Raw genomic sequence first — 24,582 nt, 5'->3', positions numbered from 1 at the left:
GACAGCGTCCTCAAGTAGGCACAAGAGGAATGCAGTGGTAGCCGTCCTATGGGACAAGAATGAAATGTGTAAGCCAAGGATTGATAGCCTGGTAGAGGCACAGGTCCATGACGGTACTTTCTTAAACTGAAACATAGATAGGGCTGATTTATCTTGATTAATAAATTCTATAAGTGCCCCAAATGACAGAAAAACCCTGCAACCAATTTCCTATGGTTTTAGGAAGTTGCTTATAGGTTTCGGGGGGCATGACATGTGTTGTTTTTTTTTTGGGGGGGGGGGGGGCATGTGTGGGGGTCCAGATAACCTATATAATATGAACCAAATATGAACCAGATACTGACCAAAATATTATGTGAGGACAAAGCCTTAAAATGACAGACATAAAATTTAATTGAATGGGAATTACCAACTATTGTTCTATTAACTGCAACATTGCGAAGTTATATAACCCGTCAATGTACTCCTATTAACGTTTTAGAAGTATAACACCCTTTCCAGGAAGTATTTATTATATATACGTCACCGTGTATTCTCTGTCCGCCATTTTGTGACAAAGTCATAGCGGAGCAAATCCTTCTCCTTGGGCTGTCCTTAGACTTATATATATTTACCATTGTTTTAGGCAATGTGCAGACTGGGGAATAAAGAGCAGGAGGGCGGTCTGTGAAATCTGCTGCTTCCACTATGCAGTCTGTAAGACAGATTGCACAGTGAAAGTAACCATTTGAGCATGCTCAAAAATGAATCAGCTCGGGTTTCGGTTTACTTGGGGGCATGAAATTACTACTGTGTGACGTAGGAAAGGGGCGTTTACTATGGATGGGTAGAAGTAGAGGAATAATTAAATAAGCGGCAGATTTTTCTAACCAATCGCAAATGACTTGAGCGAAAGGCATGACGTCATCGCGTGCTACGCTCCCATAACCAGGAAGTGGGAGACATTTGGAAACGGGGAACGCGATGCAGGGGGGAGTGGATTCTGAAAGTCGCGATTTCAGGAGCGTATAGTCTCAGGTAGCTTCTTCTTTAAGTTAATTGACAAATGATCTTCTAAATTAATTGCAAAAATCAGATTAGGGAGAATTTCTTGAGAGAATTTCCCACCAGTAATCAGTAAAAGATCTTGAGCTTTGTTCACATCTGCATTTTAGCTGTGTTCTGGGTACTCTATTGCAGAATACATATAAACAGCGTGACCTGGTTTTCTCTGAAATGTTATGAGATCGGTGACGGAGCCTCCAATGCAGACGTGTCGAGAATCTATGCTGTAACTTCATAGTGTTCTTATTGTAAACACTGGAGTATGACTCATTCTAAAGGATTGAAAAGATGGAATCCATAGACTGAAAAAAAAGATCATAAGCATTAATCCCATTATGATAGACTACATAGAAATTTAAATTACTGGCTTCTATTTGAAACCCACAGAATACTGTATTTTCCTGCGTATGAGACTACTTTTGAACCCAGAAAAATCTTCTCAAAAGTCAGGGATCATCTTATACGACAGGTGTCGTCTTATAGGGTGGGTGCTGAAAAACTTTGGAACTGGACTGGAGAAAATCAGTGGTCGCTACAAACGATGAGGGGAACTCAAAATTGGCCGCACCTCCCATAAAGGGCAGAGTAAGCTGCAGGTGTTTATGGTATGGAAAAAAGAGATATAGTAGAGTACGCGGTGCCCAGAAAAACACACTTCTTTCACCCATCTGGCCCACATGCCCTTGTATGCTACCGGTTACTGTACTACCTTCTCTGTCTCTCAGATCTCGCTCCCGTCTTATGTTTTTTATTAATTTTTATTTGGTGTGCGTTGGAAGAGGGGTAGTCCTATACGGCGAGAATATCCCAAACTTTATATTTTGACTGGAAAAGTTGGGGGTTGTCTCATACGCCTAGTCATCTTATACCCAGAAAAATGGTAATAATTGGCTGACAGCACATACACAGTGTCCTGGTACCCAGATCCCAGCTAATAAAGGTCAAGATTTGTGATGTGCATGAGCAATTGCTTTAAAGCTGTTTTAAATAGTGTCCAGGTACTGTAAGATTACTTTTATATACAGTTATTTTGTTTCTTACACTGCTAAACACTGCAGGTATTGCACACATTGAAGTACTAAGGGTGAGATAGAGTTAACAATCATTTTTACCCAAGGCTGCTTTTAGTCCACTCCGAGAAGACAGTTCCACTTGAAAGAACTTGTTTCTGATCTTAACAGGAAAAATTACGAAGACAGGATAGAAAAAAACTGTACAAGGACTCTCCTGCAACACTTAACTCTTTCTTAGCTTACAGTCACAGTACGTGCCTAGTAGCTTAGATGCCATACCTATGCAACCATCATGAATAAAGCCTTTTTCAGTTGAGTGCAATGCAGGCTGCCAAATCAGCGGGGTTCCTCTAGAGCAATGTGTAGTCTAACTGGAAATCATGTTTCTACTAGCAACTCTAAAGATGTATAAATCACCACAATCAACACTAAAGTGCTCAAAAGCTCAGAGACTTTTTTTCAGTAAAACCGCTTAAAGTGCAACTGGTAAAGGTAACTGTAACCAACTTCCAATAATCCATTTCAAGTATTGTAACATCACAACCATTTGCTTTACCATAAGTCAATGCCTGAATTTCTGCATAGAAACTATTAGTATCCCACACAATCCCAGAGGTCTCTGAGGAACATATGGGCCCAACATCCCTCCTATAGACTACCACAACAGTACCGCAGCTTCTAAGAGACATGTAAAATAAACACACACTGAACATAAAATACATAAGGTTTGCGTTGTCTGGGTCTCTCCATTGTTCCCAAACACATCAGATCATTAAGTAATCCCACCAAAACTAATAGGTTTGACCCCAGTGTGTCTTCTGAAGGAGAAGGTTAGCATAATCCAATGCAAAGGAATTGCTTTGACTTACGGACTTGTGTCTTCAGCTGAAGGTGACAGTAGACATGGTTAGAGCCGGACAAGTACAAGACTAAGAATAGTGAAGCCTGTATATTATCTGAGGAACAACAAGGTCCTAAAAGATGCTACACCAATGAATACAAAGGGAGTTCACGACTTAAAAGAGATTTCAACTTTTTTTATGAGTTGTAGACAGGGGAGTAACCCAAATACCAACAGAGGGGACTGTAGGTGAATCCTTTGCCTAGCATGTTTTTCTACCTTTGTGACATTTTCTTGCTTCCAGTTTGGTAACATCATAATAGATTAGTTAGTAAATTTCAATTTTATATACGTATAAGTGTCATTATTAAATATTAGCACCTAAAGCACCAGTTGAGGAGTTTCTTGATTTTTGGACCCATCTTTGACATCCTATTATAGTCTGTACACACTTTTAACATTACTGTGTCAAATTTTCACCAGGTTTTGGGGTCAAAATCATTACTGCTTTTAATATGAAAATAAATGGAATGACAGATAAAATAAAAAGAAGTAGACTAAAACTGGACACAAACATTAAATAGTTGTTGCTTAAATTCACTGATGAAAGAATCCCACCGCTCACTAGATATAGCCAGGAGATGGACTCCATTGTAAGTTTATGGGGTCCATCTCAGACAACAAATTGGATAAGTAGCAGGCTGGGCACCTGGCGTGCGCCTCTTAGTGAATTCGGCCGGGGAAAAGGGGACGGGCTTAATTTAAGACCAGTGTAAGAGTATGCCGGTCTTGATAAATCCCCCTATGTATTAACTTAGTTTAAATGAAGCCTTTGTCATAGCGACTTTGATCATAATTAGGATATAGAGATATGTTACTTTATTATAAAGGTAAAAGAAAATTAATAGCGAACCCTCAATGAGATTTAAAAAATGCAAGTAATGCATTAGTAATGTATTAATAATTATTAATACATATGAAATGTGAACATATATTGTTATTCAATAGGAACTGTGCATCCGTGTGCGCCCGCATCCCATCGGCCATGAATTATGCAAAAGATATGTTGTGTGAACATGGCCTAAGGTTACAAACACAAGTACAGTATCTGCAGCGGATTTCTTGTTGCAAATTTGCAGCGAAATCCGCTGTGGATACTTGGCCATTCACTTCAATGGGATGACATACTTGCAGCGGGATTGTCATGGCCCAGGTACATACTGTACGTGTGTTTGTACACTAATGGAAAGGGTGCAGTTATTTTGCCCAAGTTACAGAACAGTGATGGGGAACCATCGGCCCTCCAGCTGTTGCACTTTGACTTTGGCTGTCCAGACAAGATAACAGTTGTAGTTTTGCAACAGCTAGAAGGCCCCAGGTTCCCCATCCCCCGAGTAAAGCAATAAAGTTTTAAATATAAAATTAAAACCACCTGTGAATAAAAATTTTTTTATTAAAAATCGTAAGTTTACACATCTACACAGAGCAGAGACTGATAACCCATGTCAGTACTTACTGTAATAAACACTGACCATTGCTTCACTCGCATTTTGGTTGAAGTGAAGGAAACTTGTTTATGTAAAAAGATGTGACAAGATGTGAAAAAATTAAAGCATCACATGGGAATTAGTCACACGATTATAGGAACGCTTATTATGTCATCACGTCATATGATGAGATTAAATTTAAGGCGCATATCCCTACTTGTTCAAAGTGATCTGGAAAATGATTCAAAGCCTCTACAGGTAATAATCCCCTAATGATTGTAAAAGCAACAAACTAAACGTGCCGTAATTCCCTCTGTTGTATTTAATCAGAAGCACTTGGTTTAAGTTTGGAAGAGTACAGTATGTGACAGTATGAGTCTACAGACCAGGGATGGGGAACCTGCGTCCCTCCAGCTGTTGCACAACTACAATTCCCATCATGCCTGGACAGCCAGCCAAAGCTTTGCCTTTCCAGGCATGATAGAAATTGTAGTTTGGCAACAGCTGGAGGGCTACTGATTCCCTGTTTCTATGTAGACTGTAAATAAGGGTCCTACTAGACAAAGAGATTTTTAACTATTAACGATGGCAAACAAGATTGTTTATCGGTAATATGAAATCGTTCCATGTTACACAGTACGATAGTCGTTAGTTACAATTGTTACTATGATTCTGATCCAAGGAAATGAAGAACTGATGTGGAATTACACTAAACGATTAGTGAACAAATGCAGAATTACATTGAACGAATAACAATTTTGGTGTCAACACCAAGTGAACAATTTCTTGTTGGTCGCCTGATTGTTGCCTGCATTTACACGAAACGATTATCGGTTAAATACCAACGATATAACAATAATTCACACCATAATCATCCAGTGTAATAGGGCCCTAACTATAGGCAGATCTTTTGGTTCCAATATGCTCTGTCTACGGTCCTGACTTTGATGGTCCATCTTCAGTAGATCTTTGTTGAGACTGCTGTTTACGTTATTGGGTTTGGTCAGTCTCTTATGGTGCGTTTACACAGACAGATTTATCTGACCAATTTTGGAAGCCAAAGCCAGGAATGGACTTGAAAAGAGGAGAAATCTCAATCTTTACTGTAAGATTTACTGTAACTGATCTTTAAGTGCAATGAGCTATAGGTTAGTTTACCATAGAAAGTGAGATCAAATCCTATTGATCCATCACAAATAAATCTGGTGCGGAAATGTCTCTTCCCAACAAGTCTACACAATATATTCCTTCTAACGCTAAATGTAACTAGGTTTCTGACAAGAATATTGGTGTATATTTTGTGTGGCTGTTTTTTTTTTTTGCTTACATCGCTATATACGAGCATTCAAAAAACAACAAATGTTTGTGTAACTTTCAGCACATTCTTATGCACTTTTATAAATCTGTGACCAATGCTGTTTTGGTATGTTATTTTAATTAAAAAACTAAAATGTTAAAAATGTCATTAAAAAAATAATAAATGTAACTAGGTGTCAGTTATCAATGTTGCCGTATAAGGATTTTATTTTTGCATGACTGGTTGAAGTTTTTATTGGTACCATTATGGGGTACATATAATTAGTGTTTTTTATATCATGCAAAATGTAGAATAATTTAAAAAAAAAAATAAAGGGGTATACTCGAAGGATAGAATTTATTAATACAGTTATCCCTTATAGTACTGGCTTCAGTGTGCTTTTACTTGATTTACCCCTTATAGGAAGGTGTTTTTGTTTTGTTTTTAATGTGGTTTTCACTCTAGTGCCTTCCTCTCTACCCAGTCAATGCATCATCCTCTTGAGGGCCACATTTCCAAAAATCTTTTTTTTTTTTTTTTTTTTTTTTAATCAAAATAGGGCTTCTATGTTTGGGATGAAGGCAATAAATGTTAGTATTTTTTTACTTAGTCACTCTAGGTGACATAAAGCAGTGATTGCCAAAAATCCACCTGCACACTCAAATGTAAAACCTACAGCTCTTATCCATATTATATGAAATCATTCGCCTATTTACATGGAAAGATAATCGTTACTTATGATCGTTCTTGCGGTCGTCTTGTCGTCGCTATCGCGTTCGTCACTACTGCAAACGACTTCTTATTCAATGCAAACGATTTGCGAACGAGCAACGATAAAAATAGGTCCAGGTCTTACTAAACGATCAACCATTTCTCGTTCGGTCGTTAGTTGTTAACTGCTATTCAAACTAACGATTATTGTTTAGATTTGAACGATTTAACGATAATCTGAACGATAATCATCCGGTGGAATTGGGCCCTAACATTCCGCAAAGGTTAAAATAAGCATCAAAAGTCAGTTTCCATGCAAAAGATTTTCCACAGTGTATAAATGGGCTATGTTAACATTTCATGTATGAACTGAAGGTGCTTATAGAGTAAAGTTGGCTAAATTCGTTGCCTTCAGTGGGTTTGTCTGACATTATAAGGCGTATGGTGGCCTCTCATGTCTCCACCAGGGAAACCTGATAAAGTTATGTTCACAATCACTACAGATTCTGTAGCAGGTAACCAATATACACTTACTGATTTCTGTCATGGATTTATTTGCTATACCCCATATGTGTCCCGCTTATGGCAGCCAATATGTGTAATTCTACCCAATGCGCAATCCCTGTGATTTACTTTCCTGACACGGATTTCAACTTTGGTGTGAATTCCCACGGAAATCAGAGAGACATGGATCAAAACTCTGCATCACCTTTACTGTTTGTACCAAATATATCGGGGCTCATTTACTAAGAATGAGTCCATTTTAAGGCTATGTTCACACTGCGTATGAGTCCAGCCACATTTCATACGCCGCCGTACATGTGCGTCTGAAACTACGGGCGTGGAAAAAAATTGACATGCGGCCGGATGCGTACAAACCGCGAACATACGCCCGTAGTACAGTTATGCTTCCCTAGCTTGTTTCGAAGCGATCTGAAACAGGTCATTTACTTGGAAATCTTCGCCCAGCCCAATAAAACTCACAGAAACTTTTGGATCGAAAAATCAAGTTCAATTTGGCTGAAATAAGTACTCCGTACGGGACCGCATGGAAATCCATGGCCGTGAGTTGGAACATTTCCGTCCTCAAACAATGGTCTTGTTAATTTTTCACGGCGCCGCATACGATCTGGCCGTAAGCTCATACGTAGTGTGCATTGTGTGGGCGTATATCGTATACTTTCAAGCGAACGCATCAACCTCAAAACTACGTGCATATATTCGCGGTTCGCACTATGGCCGGACTCATACGCAGTGTGAACATAGCCTAAGCCTTTATGCTGTCATTAAGGTCAAATTCATTAATGTGGAAGGTTTTTTACATGACAAAACTAAAACCCTGACCATCCCGACACATTAGAAGTGGATGGTTTTTAGAATAGAAAACCTATAAAAAAAACTAAATTAAAATAGACAGTTTGCTTAATAAATCTGTCAGTTGTGATGGGTTTCAAAGGACACAAAGACGCACCCAGGATGTGTCCATTAGGCGGGTTTTTGGACAAAAATTAAGGGCTTGACCTTTTTTTGTCACACACCTTTAAAAAATGTGTTGGAACACTAAACCGGCAGTGGAAAAAAACGACAATTTGCTGCAGGGAACACCTTATTAAATCAGCCCCATTGTCTTTTTTTCTTTTACAAAATATGGCGGGTACTTTAACTCAGATTTTTATTTATATTTTGTACAACCCCCCCCTCCCGCCCAGATTTGACACTTCTCTTCATATTCAAAAAAGTGGGCACAACTTATATTCTGGTGTAACATGCGCCACAGTTTAAAAAAAAAACAGCACCACGTTTAGTGTGAGTAAAGTTAGAAAATGTGCTGCATGATAAAGCGGAGGAGGCAAACTGTAAAATAGATTCAAAGAGAACATTTTTTGATTGGCCAGGCAATTAAAAAAAAAAAATTAGATGTACATATATAGATCTATGTAAAGGAGTACAAATGTGCTGTTTTTAACTAAAATGTATATCCCTGTACCGTTCTTCTCCCCCATGGGTCCGATCACTTTCTGATTTCATCTCTAAATTGTGACCCTGATGCTGCCGTGCAACAGTGCACACACTTTCCTACAATTATCCTGGCTAGCATATGCAGTAAAGATTAACTGCCTATGGTAAAGGGAAGAAGCAGAGAAATGCAGTTGAAGTGAGCATGTGTGACCCACCTTAGTGGAAGCCTAAAGGGGTCGTAAACCAAGGGCAACTGATTATCACATGGGAGATTAGTAAATCTCTATAGGTCCTATTATGGTGCGTTTACACAGAGAGATTTATTTGACCAATTTTGGAAGCCAAAGACAGGAATGGATTTGAAAAGAGGAGAAATCTCAGTCTTTCCCTTATGACCTGTTCTGTTTATAGTCTGTTCCTGATTTTGGCTTCAAAAATCTGTCAGATAAATCTCTCTGTGTAAACGCACCATTAGATGAAAAGATTTTTAACGATTAATGACTAATGATCGCCAACGAGTTTGTTTATCTTTAACCTGAAACTGTTCAGCATATTACACAGAGCGATAGTTGTTAGTTACAATGGTTACTACAATTGTTTTTTACTTCTGATCCCAGCAAAAGAAACAATGTGCAATTAAGGCCCTATTCCACGGAACTTTTTCGAACGATTATCGTTCATAAAATCGTTCAAATGACCGCTCGTTAACGATATTCATTCTGTGGAATAGCTAGGTAAACGAGCGAACGACAACAGCGAAATCGTCGTTGAGTCGTTCACAATTTTTTTTCAACATGTCGAAAAAAAATCGTTGGTCTTTCAACAATAATTCGCTAATCTTTTTGTTGAATAAAAAAATCTTTCAGTCGTTCTTGAAATGTCTACCTACATTTCCCCACGTTTTAAACGACCATGTAACGACCGCAAAAAAATCGTTACACTACAGATATCGTTCCCGTTCCCACACGTATTATGTGTTATCGTTCGCTTAAAAAAATCGTTAAGTGCTCGTTAACAAGCCTTCGTTGGAGCGAGTCTATGAACGATAATCGTTCCGTGAAATAGGGCTATTACACTGAATGATTAGGTCAGCGAATGCAGAACTACAGCGAACAAATGAGAAATTAAAGCAAACTATTAACAATGATTTTAGGGTCAGATCTAAATCAATGATACACTGACGATTTTTTTATCATTTCCTGCAATTATGGTAAATTTTCGCAATAATGATCGCATTTGAGAGATAATCGGCTCGTGTAAACACAGTGAATGATCAAGCGACGAGTGAGATGTTTTCAAATCATCGTTGGTCGTTCGCTAAAAATTTGGAGATCGCTTTGTGTAAACAGTCTTTCAATGATCCACCCTATGTGTGAAATGGGATTAAGCGATCTTAAAAACAATCATAACAACAATTTTTCAAACGATTTATTCGTCTAAACGCGGATCGTTATAAAAACCAAATCGTTGCTTCAAAATCGTTAAGTGATTGATCAGGCGAATTATCGCTTCATGTAAACGGACCATTATCATTTAAATTTCAAAGATAAAACGATTTTCCACATGATAATTCCCCGTGTAATAGGGCCCTATTTCTCTTAGGGTAAATTCACACGGGCGGATCAGACGCAAGTCTCACGCTCAAAATCCGCAATACACATAAGTGCGTGTTTGATTGCGGGTAAATCTACATGTAAATCTAAATCTACCTACATGCGATTTACCCCCAATCAAACACGAACTTACGTGTATTGCGGATTAGCTGCGGATTTTGAGTGTGAAACTCGCAGCAGATCCGCCCGTGTGAATTTACCCTTAGGTCCTTATTCCACCGGACGATTATCGTTCAGATTATCGTTAAATCGTTCAAATCTAAACGATAATCGTTCGGTTGAAATGCAGTTAACAATTAACGACCGAACGAGAAATCGTTGATCGTTTTATAAGACCTGGACCTATTTTTATCGTTGCTCGCTCGCAAAACGTTTGCATTGAATAAGACGGTTCGCAGTAGATACGAACGCAATTGGCTTCTTTGTAAAGGCACCCTTATAGGTGAGAAATGCTTGACCTACTTTTCACGTAACGTAATGCATCAGTTTAGCTTTATGTATCTCCCTGAAGGTGCGTTTACGCGAAACGATAATTGGCCCGATCGTACGATTAAGGATGTCGGAGTAACGTTTTTTTTTTCATAGCGATCAGCGTTTAGACGGTACATTATATCGTACGGAAAATCGTGTTGCGATCGCTTGAGCCTATCTCACACATTGGTTAAATCGGCGAACGACTGTTTACACGGAAAGATCTGCGAATTTTTTTTGAACGACGATTTGAGAACATGTTGAAAGATCAAAACGAATGATTTCTCGTTCGTCGTTTGATCGTTTGCTGCGTTTACACGTACGATTATCGTTCGAATTTGGTAATTCGGATAATCGTTACGTGTAAACGCACCATGAGACAACCCCCTTTACTCATTCACTATTGTAGTGAGACAGCTGTTATATTAGGGAAATTGAGCAGCAGCTAGGATGGTGAACATCCCATTGGGCACCCAGCTTTCTCATATTCCTAAACAGTAACTTAGTGAACTACTCTGGGTTACATCCAATATAGCTGACAGGAAACAGAAGCTATTACTTTCCGTTTCCTGTGTGTCAGAAAAGAGACAGCCGGAAAGAAGTCTGGACAAGTTGGGCTGCAGTCGTCATGGCCGCCATGTTTATTACCTCAGAATTCTAGGCAGCCATATTGGCTGTGACCCCGAGTAGTAATGGAGGGTAGCACCTGCTCATCACCACGCCCAAATCTTCACATTACCATGAGGACTTTAATGGGAAACATGTCTCTGCAGTGTTCTTTTGTATATTTAATGGGAAACATGACCCTAAAACATCTATGAGCTTTTTCTTTGTTTTAAATATTTTTCAGAGCTGAATTTCCTCACAGAATTGATATTTTCACAAAAATCTGCATAAAAACACCTGCTTCACGACACGGTTTTAATGATACCATTTTTTCACCTCATATTTTGTAAAATTAATACGTCCTCTATAATATCACGAGGTGGTGGTGGAGGGAAATACATATTTCAGAGCAACTTCACCCCAAAAATCTATTTTTTCACCTTTTCATAATGAAAGGGCTAAGTGGTGACGTCATGGCTTTCCCTCGCATAACTTTTTACCTCAGAGGTATCGCCTAACTACTACTTTCTCTCAGAGCTGTGTCTCCCCTCAGCCATAGTGTATACAGAGCCCCCACCCCGTCGCATCACGTTACTCTTCAGTGAATACTCGTATATGTTCTAATACAGCGGTTCTATTCACTGCGGTAACCGTACAAACGATTCTCCCTACGTGACGAGCACGGCGCCATCATCTTCCCCTCATAGCCCTCCCCGTTCGCGCCTTCCCTCCCGTGACATCACATCGCACTACAGCCCCACGCGCCGAGCGAGATCTGGAGCACGGCGCCCGACCACTCCCATTGGCCGCTTCATCTATAGCGTGAGCTCTGCTCACCTTAGTGACGGTTTTCTATTGGCTAAAAACGATCGATGGGCGGGACTTAGGAACTTGCGCGCCGGGAAGCCACGCCTCGGTAGTCATCGTAGCCGCGCCCCTTTTGGTGACGTGTACTGGTTGCTTGGCAACCCTCACCGCCGAATGCTGCTGAGGCTGAGCGCTGGCTCCGCCCCCCAGCTGCTTCTCCTCCATCCTAGGATGCAGAGTGTCGGGGATTGGCGGGGCCGGCAGACTGAGCCGTCCCTCAGAGGAGTGTGAGCGTGCTCCGGGGCTGTGGCCAGGAGAGCTGGTGATCCGGTGTGAGGGTGAGCACACCCCCCTGCCTGTAACAAGAGCCGGCGCATCCAGGTGTCAGCTGTCACACTGCACCGTATCCTCACCTGTGTGCAGCTCAGCGCTGGACTCTCTGCATCCTCCTCTAACTGGCCACAGACTCTTCTATTATTTACAAGAGTTTAAGGAATTTTTACTATTTATTTTTCATTTATTTATTTATTATTTATATATATATCCTTTTTTTTTTGCAATTTTTTATCTTTTTGTTTTTTTAATAATTTATTTTTTGCTCTTTTTTGCCTTGTGTTGAGAAGATGTGGACCTTCCTGGGGGTGGCCACCTTCACCTATGTGTATAAGAAGTGTGATGAGCTGCTGAGCCCCCCCAGGCTGGAGGTGCTGCTGGCGCTCCTGGGGGTCTGCACCATAGGCCTGGCCCTGACCGCGCTGCTGCGATACCGGGGCCGAGCCGGGGGCCACAAACAGGCCAGGCCGGGCATCCTCTCCAGGATACTCCACCCCAATGGGCCCAAAGAGGTGGGGAGCAGCGGGGTGAACGGGCTGAGACAGGTAGGGGGTGCACTATAGAGGGGGGGGGGGTATATATGTGTGTGCTGTATATGTTACCACTATACTATATACCACTATATAAGGTGACGTCCTCTAATACACACAGCAGCTGCTATATACTGTATACTGGATGTATATAGATGTGTGTATATATGTGTGTGTGCTGTATATGTTACCACTATACTATATACCACTATATAAGGTGACGTCCTCTAATACACACAGCAGCTGCTATATACTGTATACTGGATGTATATAGATGTGTGTATATATGTGTGTGTGTGCTGTATATGTTACCACTATACTATATACCACTATATAAGGTGACGTCATGTAATACACACAGCAGCTGCTATATACTGTATACTGGATGTATATAGATGTGTGTATATATGTGTGTGCTGTATATGTTACCACTATACTATATACCACTATATAAGGTGACGTCATGTAATACACACAGCAGCTGCTATATACTGTATACTGGATGTATATAGATGTGTGTATATATGTGTGTGCTGTATATGTTACCACTATACTATATACCACTATATAAGGTGACGTCCTCTAATACACACAACAGCTGCTATATACTGTATACTGGATGTATATAGAGGTGTGTATATGTGTGTGCTGTATATGTTGCCACTATACTATATACCACTATATAAGGTGACGTCATGTAATACACACAGCAGCTGCTATATACTGTATACTGGATGTATATAGATGTGTGTATATATGTGTGTCTGCACTATATATGTTACCACTATACTATATACCACTATATAAGGTGACGTCCTCTAATACACACAGCAGCTGCTATATACTGTAAACTGGATGTATATAGAGGTGTGTGTATATATGTGTGTGCGCTGTATATGTTACCACTATACTATATACCTCCAGATACAGAGTATAAGGGGATAAGATAGGTCATGTAGTACACACAGCAGCTGCTATATACTGTATACTGGATGTATATAGATGTGTGTGACCTGTGTCCTGTCTGTAGTCAGGGAGAGGTAAAGCCGATCATCTCCTCACCGACAAGATTATTCTGGAAATCAGAAGTCGCCGGAGATTACTGAGCCGAGAGCTTCACTATGTGTATTATCTATCATCTATCCCTAGCTAATATGTGTTCATCTGTCTTGTATTGTTTATAACTATCTATCTATCTCCTATCTATCTATCTATCTATCTATCTATCTATCTATCTATCTATCTATCTCCTATCTATCTATCTATCTATCTATCTATCTATCTATCTATCTCCTATCTATCTATCTCCTATCTATCTATCTCCTATCTATCTATCTATCTATCTATCTATCTATCTATCTATCTATCTATCTATCCATCTATCTATCTTTCTCCTATCTATCTCCTATCTATCTATCTATCTATCTATCTATCTATCTATCTATCTATCTATCTCCTATCTATCTATCTCCTATCTATCTATCTCCTATCTATCTATCTATCTATCTATCTATCTATCTATCTATCTATCTATCCATCTATCTATCTTTCTCCTATCTATCTATCTATCTATCTATCTATCTATCTATCTCCTATCTATCTATCTCCTATCTATCTATCTATCTATCTATCTATCTATCTCCTATCTATCTATCTATCTATCTATCTATCTATCTATCTATCTATCTATCTATCTATCTCCTATCTATCTATCTCCTATCTATCTCCTATCTATCTATCTATTATCTATCTATCTATTATCTATCTATCTATCTATCTATCTATCTATCTATCTCCTATCTATCTATCTCCTATCTATCTCCTATCTATCTATCTATTATCTATCTATCTATTATCTATCTATCTATCTATCTATCTATCTATCTATCTATCTATCTCCTATCTATCTATCTATCTATCTATCTATCTATCTATCTATCTACCTATCTTCACTTAATCTCAAAGCGGCACTACCTTCAGTATTGTGGGTGCCCGTAGATAGGTCCCGACCACGGACCAAACTAATACAGTTCAGAAAATACTCCACGGCAACTCCAATGCGTGTTAAGGCTGGGTTCACACTATGTATATTTGAGGCTGTATTTGGTCCTCATGTCAGGTCCTCATAGCAACCAAAACCAGGAGTGGATTGAAAACACAGAAAGGATCTGTTCACACAATGTTGAAATTGAGTGGATGGCCGCCATATAACAGTAAATAACGGCCATTATTTCAATACCACAGCCGTTGTTTTAAAATAACAGCAAATATTTGCCATTAAATGGCGGCCATCCACTCAATTACAACATTATGTGAACAGAGCCTTTCTGTGTTTTCAATCCACTCCTGGTTTTGGTTGCTATACAGCCTCACAAATACAGCCTCAAATATACATAGTGTGAACCCAGCCTGAACGTGATTCAAATTTATTCCATCATATGGTGTATCAAATCAAAAGTGCAGCACAGCAAACCAGTATGCAACGTTTCGACAGTCTCTCACTGCTTGAAAATGACGTCTCTTCTCCAGACTAAACAAATTTAATTCTTTTAATCTCTCCTCATAACTAAGATGTTCCATTCCCCTTATTAGTTTAGTTGCCCGTCTTTGTACCCTCTCCAGCTCTAGAACGTCCTTTTTATGAATCGGGTTCCAAAACTGAACGGCATACTCCAGATGAGGCCGCACCAGAGCTTTATAAAGCGGTAATATTATATCCCTGTCCCGAGAGTCCATGCCTGTTTTAATGCATGACAATATCCTGCTGGCCTTAGAAGCAGCTGACTGACATTGTGTGCTGTTCTGTAGTCTATTATCTACAAGTACACCCAGATCCTTCTCCATCAGTGACTCTCCCAGAGTAACTCCCCCCAGGACATATGATGCATGCGGGTTATTAGTACCCAGGTGCATAACTTTACATTTATCCACATTGAACCTCATTTGCCAAGTGGACGCCCAAACACTCAGTGTGTCTAAGTCATCCTGTAATATCTGCAATATTCCATTCTCAATATCATTAATAAACAAGTTTATCTATCTATCTATCTATCAATCTCTCTATTATCTATCTATCTATCTATCTCCTATCTATCGATCTATCTATCTATCTATCTATCTCTCTATTATCTATCTATCTATCTATCTATCTATCTATCTATCTATCTTCTATCTATCTATCTATCTATCTATCTATCTATCTATCTCCTATCTATCTATCTATCTATCTATCTATCTATTTATCTATCTATCTATCTATCTATCTCCTATCTATCTATCTATCTATCTATCTATCTATCTATCTATCTATCTATCTATCTCCTATCTATCTCCTATCTATCTATCTCCTATCTATCTATCTATCTCCTATTTATCTATCTATCTATCTATCTATCTATCTATCTCCTATCTATCTATCTATCTATCTATCTATCTATCTCCTATCTATTTATCATAGTACAGTACATCTCTTAGTTTCCCTGCTCCTGTCTGTCACTCCATGTGAGGTTCCTCAGGTCTAGACATCCGTCTTATATATTTGCTGTTTTCCATTATAAATGTAGAGGTGTCAGCTGCTCCTGGGGGGGGGGGGGGGGGGGGGGGTTAGTGGTCGTGTAGTTATTGTACACTCACTATAACTCCTCACCCTCCTGATGCTGACATCTCTCCTCCCTGATCACCCTCCATACTTATATATATACTAATAGAACCTCTATCTATGTCACACACATAGCAGCGCCCCCATAAACCGTTCCCCCATTCCTCTGACCAGAAGTCTCACCCATCCATTACAGCTAGGGATCCCCTCCATTCATCTTTATACCACTATAAGGTTTAACTGCTTCATCTATGAGATGTGGATGCTGTGGCCTCCATAGCTGTAAGCAGATACAGTCAGCCAGTATGTAAGAGCGGAGCTGCAGTGTAAAGCACAGGGGAGAAGCAGCCGGCGCGCCTCCTTACACACCACCACAGTCCTTGCTCTGATACCTGGGGTCTTCCATCCCTGCTGCACTATGGAATCTCTATGTAAATAAATGAGGTTCAGGAGGGAAGAAACTGAACACAAGAACAAAGGGACATAGTCAGAGGTTGTAAGATAATAAGAAATAATATAAGGGTGGACTAGATGGACCGGGGGCTTATTCTGCTCTGTTTGTATGTAAGGGTCTGACCGTCTTTTGTGTCTTTATTTGCAGAGGAAAACCGAGAACCACCTGCAGTCGTCCACGGACAGTAATGGGGTTGCTGCCACCACTACCAGGACCGGTGATGGTCCCGATGTCCTCATTGTGGGCTCCGGGGTCCTCGGCTCGGCTCTTGCCGCAGTATTATCCAGGGACGGGAGGAGGGTGGCCGTCATCGAGAGAGATCTGAAGGAACCAGACCGTATTGTGGGGGAGTTACTGCAACCTGGGGGTTATCAAGCCCTGAAGGATCTCGGACTTGGGGGTAAGTGAAGACGCTGGGAATCTGGTATTGAGGATAACCAGTACTCCAGTATGGACGACCAGGGACAGGGTTGTGGGTGGCGGTGTGTATATATATATATATATATACGTGCCATTGTAGATGCTGACACAATGATGTGCTCTCCTCTCAGATGCAGTGGAAGGTCTGGATGCCCATGTGGTTCACGGATATGTCGTACATGATATAGAAAGCAAAGCAGAAGTGGAGATCCCGTACCCGCTGAACGAGGAGAAGCAGCTGCAGTGCGGCAGAGCCTTCCATCATGGCCGCTTTATCATGGGGCTCCGTAAGATGGCCATGGCAGAACCCAAGTACGTGTCTCGGTTTATGGGGGGAGATCTCTTGGTCTATGTTAGTAATTGGTCTCCACTGCTCAGGCAATAACTGCAATCAGGACAATTGTTGCTTGTTTTGCAGCACGCAGTACATCGAGGGAACTGTTCTGCAGTTAGTAGAAGACAATGACACTGTCCTAGGAGTCCAATACAGGGACAAAGAAACTGGAGATGTGAAGGTATCTATCTATCTATCTATCTATCTATCTATCTATCTGTCTCCTATCTATCTATCTCCTATCTATCTATCTATCTATCTATCTATCTATCTATCTATCTATCTATCTATCTTCTATCTATCTCCTATCTATCTGTCTCCTATCTATCTATCTATCTATCTATCTCCTATCTATCTATCTATCTCCTATCTATCTGTCTCCTATCTATCTATCTATCTATCTATCTATCTATCTATCTATCTATCTCCTATCTATCTATCTATCTATCTATCTATCTATCTATCTCCTATCTATCTATCTATCTATCTATCTATCTATCTATCTATCTATCTATCTATCTCCTATCTATCTATCTATCTATCTATCTATCTGTCTGTCTGTCTGTCTGTCTGTCTGTCTGTCTATCTATCTATCTATCTATCTATCTATCTATCTATCTATCTATGGGATCTCCATCACAATCACACTTACAATATGACCAGCTTATTGATGGTTTATATATATCTGTATTGCAGGAAATCCATGCTCCTCTTACAGTTGTCGCTGATGGAGTCTTCTCTAAGTTCAGGAAAGATCTCATTACTGGACAGGTCACGGTGTCCTCCCATTTTGTGGGCTGCATTTTAAAGGTCAGTTCTTCAGATAGTAGGTCCTTCCTTCCTATGTGTGTTTGCCACTCTATGGTTGTGTCTATCTCCAGTACTGTTATGTACATATCTCTATTACCCTCCATACAGAAGGCTCAGGGTGATCAGCAGATGTCCATTGAGTTCCTGCTCATACAACTTTTAAAAACTTTTGATATGTTATAGAGACATGTCAGAAGTTCTTATCGGTCCGGGTCTGAATGTTCAGCCAATCAGGAAAGTCTCTAGCGTGTTCTCTCCCGGCTCTGTGTCATGTGCCTGAAATGGCTGTGTAGTGTCAGTTTATGGCGCTGTCTCGCCTCTTTACCTGCTTGTTCTCCTGATCGGTTTCAGTCTGAACACTCGACCCCGACTGATTCAAACATGTCTCTCTGACGTTTTTTTTTGGTGACAGATATTTTTTAAGAATATTTTCAACTTTTTAACAAGATTTGGCTGTTTTCATCCTTTCCATCCAGGACTCACCACAGTTTAAGGCCAATCACGCTGAACTTGTTCTGGCCAATCCCAGTCCTGTTTTGATCTACCAGATATCATCCAACGAGACCCGGGTCCTTGTCGACATCAGGGGAGAGATGCCCAAGAACCTTAAAGAATATATGTTGGAGAAGATCCTGCCACAGCTTCCAGGTGAGGATCAGAGTCCTAGAAAATCTCACCCTAGAGATACAGCAGTGCCCTGTGAGTGCTAATACAGGTGGAAACCAGAAACATAAGGGCTATATGAACTGGATCATTGCTATAATTATTAGCCATTGAAGAGTAAAATTCTTAAAGGAGAAGTCCGGTGAAAATTTTTATTAAGGTATTGTATTGACCCCCCAAAAGTTATACAAATCCCCAATATACACTTATTATGGGAAATGCTTATAAAGTGCTTTTCTCCTGCTCTTACTACTGCATCAAGGCTTCACTTCCTGGATAACATAGTGATGTCACTTCCTGGATAACATGGTGATATCACTTCCTGGATAACATGGTGATGTCACTTCCTGGATAACATGGTGATGTCACTTCCTGGATAACATGGTGATATCACTTCCTGGATAAAATAGTGATGTCATGACCCGACTCCCAGAGCTGTGCGGGCTGTGGCTGCTGGAGAGGATGATGGCTGGGGGACACTGAGGGACACAGGGCACTGGAGGGACACTGAGCACCCCTCTGCCATCATCCTCTCCAGTAGCCACAGCCCGCACAGTAAATTACTAAATTTCTAATTGAAATATAAAGTCCTCCAAACATATCAGCTGTTGTATGTTCTGCAGGAAGTGGTTTATTCTTTCTAATCTGACAGTGCTCTCTGCTTCTTCCTCTGTCCATGTCAGGAAAACCTCTCTTGCTCTGGACAGTTCCTGACATGGACAGAGGTGGCAGCAGAGAGAACTGTGTCAGACTGGAAAGAATTCACCACTTCCTGCAGGACATACCGCAGCTGATAAGTACTGGAAGACTGGAGATTTTTTAATAGAAATAAATTACAAACCTACATAACTTAACATAACATAACTTAAGAGAAAAAATTTGCTGATGATTTGATGATTTTTAAGCAGGGCAGAATAGGGTGTTCGTAGCTCTATTATACTGGGCGATATTGCAAGGTCTATGTAATAGGGCAGTATAGCACTAACATGTTACAGCTGTGCATCTTGAGACCCTTGTATAACCTGACATTACTGTATTGCAGAACATTTGCAAAGTCCTTTCCACTACGCTGTTGAAAATGACCGTCTGAGGACAATGCCGGCCAGCTTCCTCCCACCCTCACCTGTCAACAAAAAAGGTAACACTATAACATGATTGGGGTCCGCATAGATCCAGTATTGGTGATATTTATTCATGTTTGACTGGTAGCAATGGTGAACACCGCTGCATATATATATATATATATATATATATATATATATATATATATATGTATACTGAGGCTAAACAAGGGGTGGGAATGTGCTTTTGAGATACATAAAGTTGACATTGGGAAGAATAGATGAAACCATTGTCACATTTGTTTGTGGGGTACAGGTGTGCTGCTCCTGGGGGACGCGTACAACATGAGGCACCCGCTGACTGGTGGTGGAATGAGCGTCGTCCTGAATGATGTGAAGATTTGGAGGAATCTCCTGCAGGATCTGCCAGATCTGAACAAACACGCCAAAGTGCTCAAGGTGGGAGCCACTAACATTGGGAAGATGAATGTAAAGTCTATCAGAAGGGGGGGGTGTCCCATGTTTCCCTTGCAAAGTATGGTGGAAAGTTTGTTAGTAATCCCAGTATCCTTTGGAGTCAATGCCAAGAGTTTGGGTTTGGCTGTTTCGCTCATCAAATTGACCATCTTGTTGCTTGTAGTGATGTCTTGTGTCGTAATACTTTTCAGGCCAAGCAGCAGTTCTACTGGTCAAGGAAGAAGTCGCACTCCTTCGTTGTGAATGTTCTTGCCCAGGCGCTGTATGAGCTGTTCGCCGCTACTGATGGTGAGTGGGAGCCATAGTGACACATGACTCAATAGTGATAGATATAGAAACCGACATGGAGATAGAGGAGCGGCTGCACATCACACCTATGGCTAATACTAATGCTGCTAATTCATATTCCAACATCCTGAAGTTGGTTCTTTAAAATAGGCTTAGCAGCATTAGTATCAGCCATAGGTGTGATGTGCAGCCGCTCCTCTCTCTCCATGTCGGAAAGTGATAGATATAGACATTGTTCACAGACTGAGGAGAAGCAGGATCATCTGTTTATTAGGATGATGGTAGGTTAAAGCGGTCCATCATGTAGCTCCAGATTTAGCTTCTTATCTCACAGTTTCCACGACCTGTTACTCAGTTACTGTATTTTGTAGAAGCATTGATTTAATGGGAGCCTAATTTATCATGGTTTACGCTTGAGCAGATGTAAATTTTTGTGTATGCACCTCGTAAGTAATTCCGTCCGGGTAAATGGGGGCCGGGATTTTTTTTTTTAAGATTGTCGTACATCAGACTTGGTAAATGTCCCTCTTGGTCTTTCTATGTCTCGCTCCTGCAAATAGCACTAGCCAAGTCCCACCACTACATCCTGTATTACTTTTCCTGTGATTGTTACTAGAGACAGAATTCCCCTAACAACAGCCTGTGAATAGCAGAGAAGGGAGACACCTAGTGGCCAACTTTGGAGTTGTTTTTCTGAGTTCAGGAGTCAGTTTTGGTAATTGAAATTATTTACAAATATGTTAGGAATGCCATAATCGTCACAGGAAGGGGAGGTGTTTAAAACAATTGTGACCATTTAAAAAAGAAGTCTTATGAGATTTAAAAAAAACACAGGGCGGTGCAGGAACATAATAAACAAAGTAAACTTACCCGTCTCCAGATAGGTAAATATATTGTATTTATCATGTTCCTGCACCCCCCTGCCTTCCTGCCATTTTTTCATGGGACTTGTCCTTTAAGTGCCTTCATCTATGGAAGCCGCAACAACCCAATGGGTCACAGCTTTCGATTCTACTACAATTGCCAGTAAGATTTATTTTTTTTGTTCTCAGATTCTTTGTATCAGCTGAGGAGAGCCTGCTTCCATTACTTCAAGCTCGGAGGAGAATGTGTTGCCGGCCCCGTAGGACTATTATCTGTGTAAGTCATCATATGCCGTCCACCATACGCTATAAATATGGGAAAATCATGACAGGCATGCATCATCATAAGCTACTAGGTGTACAACAAAGCTAGCAGAGAGCGTACAGGCATGCATCATCATCATCATACACTACTAGGTATACACCAGAGCCAATAGAGAACAAGCAGGCATGCATCATCATGTACTACTAAAGAGCGTACAAGCATGCATCATCATGTTCTACCAGAGAGCGTACAAGCATGCATCATCATGTAATCCTAGAGAGCGTACAAGCGTGCATCATCATGTACTACTAGGTACACCAGAACTAACAGAGTACAAGCAGGCGTGCATCATCATGTACTACAAGGTGTACACCAAAGCTGACAGAACATTTAGACATGCATCATCATAAACTACTAGGTACACCAGAGCGAACAGAGTACAAGCAGGCGTGCATCATCATAAACTAGTAGGTACACCAGAGCGAACAAAGTACAAGCAGGCGTGCATCATCATAAACTACTAGGTACACCAGAGCGAACAAAGTACAAGCAGGCGTGCATCATCATAAACTAGTAGGTACACCAGAGCGAACAAAGTACAAGCAGGCGTGCATCATCATAAACTAGTAGGTACACCAGAGCGAACAAAGTACAAGCAGGCGTGCATCATCATAAACTACTAGGTACACCAGAGCGAACAAAGTACAAGCAGGCGTGCATCATCATAAACTAGTAGGTACACCAGAGCGAACAAAGTACAAGCAGGCGTGCATCATCATAAACTAGTAGGTACACCAGAGCGAACAAAGTACAAGCAGGCGTGCATCATCATAAACTACTAGGTACACCAGAGCGAACAAAGTACAAGCAGGCGTGCATCAACATAAACTAGTAGGTACACCAGAGCGAACAAAGTACAAGCAGGCGTGCATCATCATAAACTAGTAGGTACACCAGAGCGAACAAAGTACAAGCAGGCGTGCATCATCATAAACTAGTAGGTGTACACCAGAACTAATAGAGAGCATACAGGCATCATCATAAACTAGTAGGTGTATACCAATACTAACATAGAACAAGAAGGCATGCATCATCATGTATTACTAGGTATATACCAGAGCTAACAGAACATTCGGGCATGCATGATCACCTAGCATACACCATGTATATTATATGAATAATTGCAACCCTGTTACTGACATCCACAAACTCCTCCTGCAGATTGTCTCCGAGGCCCACATTGCTTATTGGACATTTCTTTGCCGTCGCCTTATACGCCGTCTACTTCTGCTTTAAGTCCGAGCCCTGGTTGACCAAGCCCCGAGCCCTCATCCGGAGCACCGCCATCTTCTACAGGGCCTGTTCTGTCATCTTCCCTCTTATATACTCAGAGATGAAGTACTTGGTCTACTGAACTGAACAGTTAACCTGGCCACAGATGGCACAAACTAGGCAATGAGGTGCGTCATGGTGCCACCGCCGACTCGGCCCCCATCTGGTAGCTGCTGGTCCATAATGATCCTAATCTGTATAAGAAGAATGATTGCACAGTATGGCATGACAGCTTCCTGCCCACTTCCAGACATGGGATCAGATCTGTTACGATGCAAACCAGTATCTGGATTCTTACAGAACCACAAATGCCTTCTTGTGCATTAATAAAGTAAGAAATCGTCTCCTTGCAGGAACCAGTGGTAAGACCTAGGTGATCATTAAGAGCCCCGGAGAGTTCTGGAGCCATCTTCACTGGATATAGCATCCTTGTAGTATACATTCAGAGACGGTTCATTCTCCGTCGCGCAGCACTTGGTGGTTTCATTATTTATTCAATCCAAGACTGGACGGAATACATGAGCTGGTATAATGGGTTCAGTATGGTGTCTACTGTGAGTAGTAGCAACAAACATGGTGCTGCCAGCAGACTGACGGGTTATTATAGATGCCCACCCTATGAGACTGGTCCTACCCCATCTATCATATACAACCACTGCTGTAACGTCCTGGGGCCAGACGCCTCCCACATGCCTGTACTCTTCCCATAAGTGATCTATGTTTAATACTGGCTCTTCAGCTGGTATTGTGCCTGGGAAACAAACCGACGCGTTTCCCACCCAGTTCCAGTGTGGATTTACAGTGAGCTTGTGTCAAGTATTGGACTGAGATGTAAATGGAGAAATTTCCTGTAGGTTGCGCCGTGCGTCGTTTCACGATCCTTAATTTTCCTAATGGTTAAATAACTTTAAGTGTCTGACAGCGGCCGAAATGGAGGAAACTCGTCATTGACTGTGTCAGCGGCCGATATGCAAATATTTTTGTACAGTATAATACACGTGTATTGTGGAAGAAGTGTTTTTATATTTTATATTATGAAGAATTTTATGCAGAAAAGTGAATCTGTAATTTAACGGTTTAATTTTACAAATTAAAATGGTTTTGTGAACGGTTTGTTAGTTGGTGTCAGGAAGAAGCGCAGCTCTGGAGTATAATACAGGATGTAACTCAGGATCAGTAATTTAATGTATGTACACAGTGACCCCACCAGCAGAATAATGAGCGCAGCTCTGGAGTATAATACAGGATATAACTCAGGATCAGTACAGGATCAGTAATGTAATGTATGTACACAGTGACCCCTCC

At 40.8% G+C, this 24,582-nt stretch overlaps 2 protein-coding genes across 5 annotated transcripts in view; one reads left to right on the top strand and one right to left on the bottom strand.

Moving 5' to 3' along the window:
• The window catches only part of LOC138783004 (transient receptor potential channel pyrexia-like), a 167,189-nt gene extending 155,199 nt beyond the window's left edge, over positions 1-11,990 (bottom strand). For both annotated transcript variants that reach the window (XM_069957110.1, XM_069957113.1), the window contains exon 1: positions 11,880-11,990. The gene's annotated coding sequence lies outside the window, so the exon portion shown is untranslated. The remainder of the gene's footprint in view (positions 1-11,879) is intronic.
• On the top strand, positions 11,983-24,385 carry SQLE (squalene epoxidase). Of its 3 annotated transcripts, XM_069957115.1 has the most exons (12): positions 11,983-12,187; positions 12,473-12,727; positions 16,912-17,164; positions 17,316-17,496; positions 17,603-17,699; positions 18,215-18,328; positions 18,805-18,976; positions 20,034-20,129; positions 20,369-20,511; positions 20,721-20,817; positions 21,870-21,957; positions 23,167-24,385. In XM_069957115.1, exons 2-12 carry the CDS (start codon positions 12,473-12,475, stop codon positions 23,357-23,359), a joined length of 1,689 nt encoding a protein of 562 aa, XP_069813216.1. In that variant the 5' UTR covers positions 11,983-12,187; the 3' UTR covers positions 23,360-24,385. The 3 variants fall into 3 exon arrangements, with proteins under 3 accessions (XP_069813216.1, XP_069813217.1, XP_069813215.1); XM_069957116.1 differs by lacking the exon at positions 11,983-12,187 and having other exon boundaries at positions 12,194-12,694; XM_069957114.1 differs by lacking the exon at positions 11,983-12,187 and having other exon boundaries at positions 12,194-12,727.
• The last annotated feature ends 197 nt before the right edge of the window (positions 24,386-24,582 follow it).

Source organism: Dendropsophus ebraccatus, chromosome 2 (assembly GCF_027789765.1).
Source record: "Dendropsophus ebraccatus isolate aDenEbr1 chromosome 2, aDenEbr1.pat, whole genome shotgun sequence".
Classification (NCBI taxonomy): domain Eukaryota; kingdom Metazoa; phylum Chordata; class Amphibia; order Anura; family Hylidae; genus Dendropsophus; species Dendropsophus ebraccatus.
Note: the sequence above shows the minus strand (reverse complement) of the source record. Positions and strands in the feature narration are given on the sequence as shown.

Bases quoted from the DNA above. Each gene is read 5' to 3' on its own strand.
- SQLE (XM_069957115.1), top strand. From the start codon at position 12,473: ATGTGGACCTTCCTGGGGGTGGCCACCTTCACCTATGTGTATAAGAAG. The intron at 12,728-16,911 runs GTAGGGGGTGCA...CTTTATTTGCAG, and splicing joins GGGTGAACGGGCTGAGACAG to AGGAAAACCGAGAACCACCT. The intron at 20,512-20,720 runs GTGGGAGCCACT...AATACTTTTCAG, and splicing joins AACACGCCAAAGTGCTCAAG to GCCAAGCAGCAGTTCTACTG.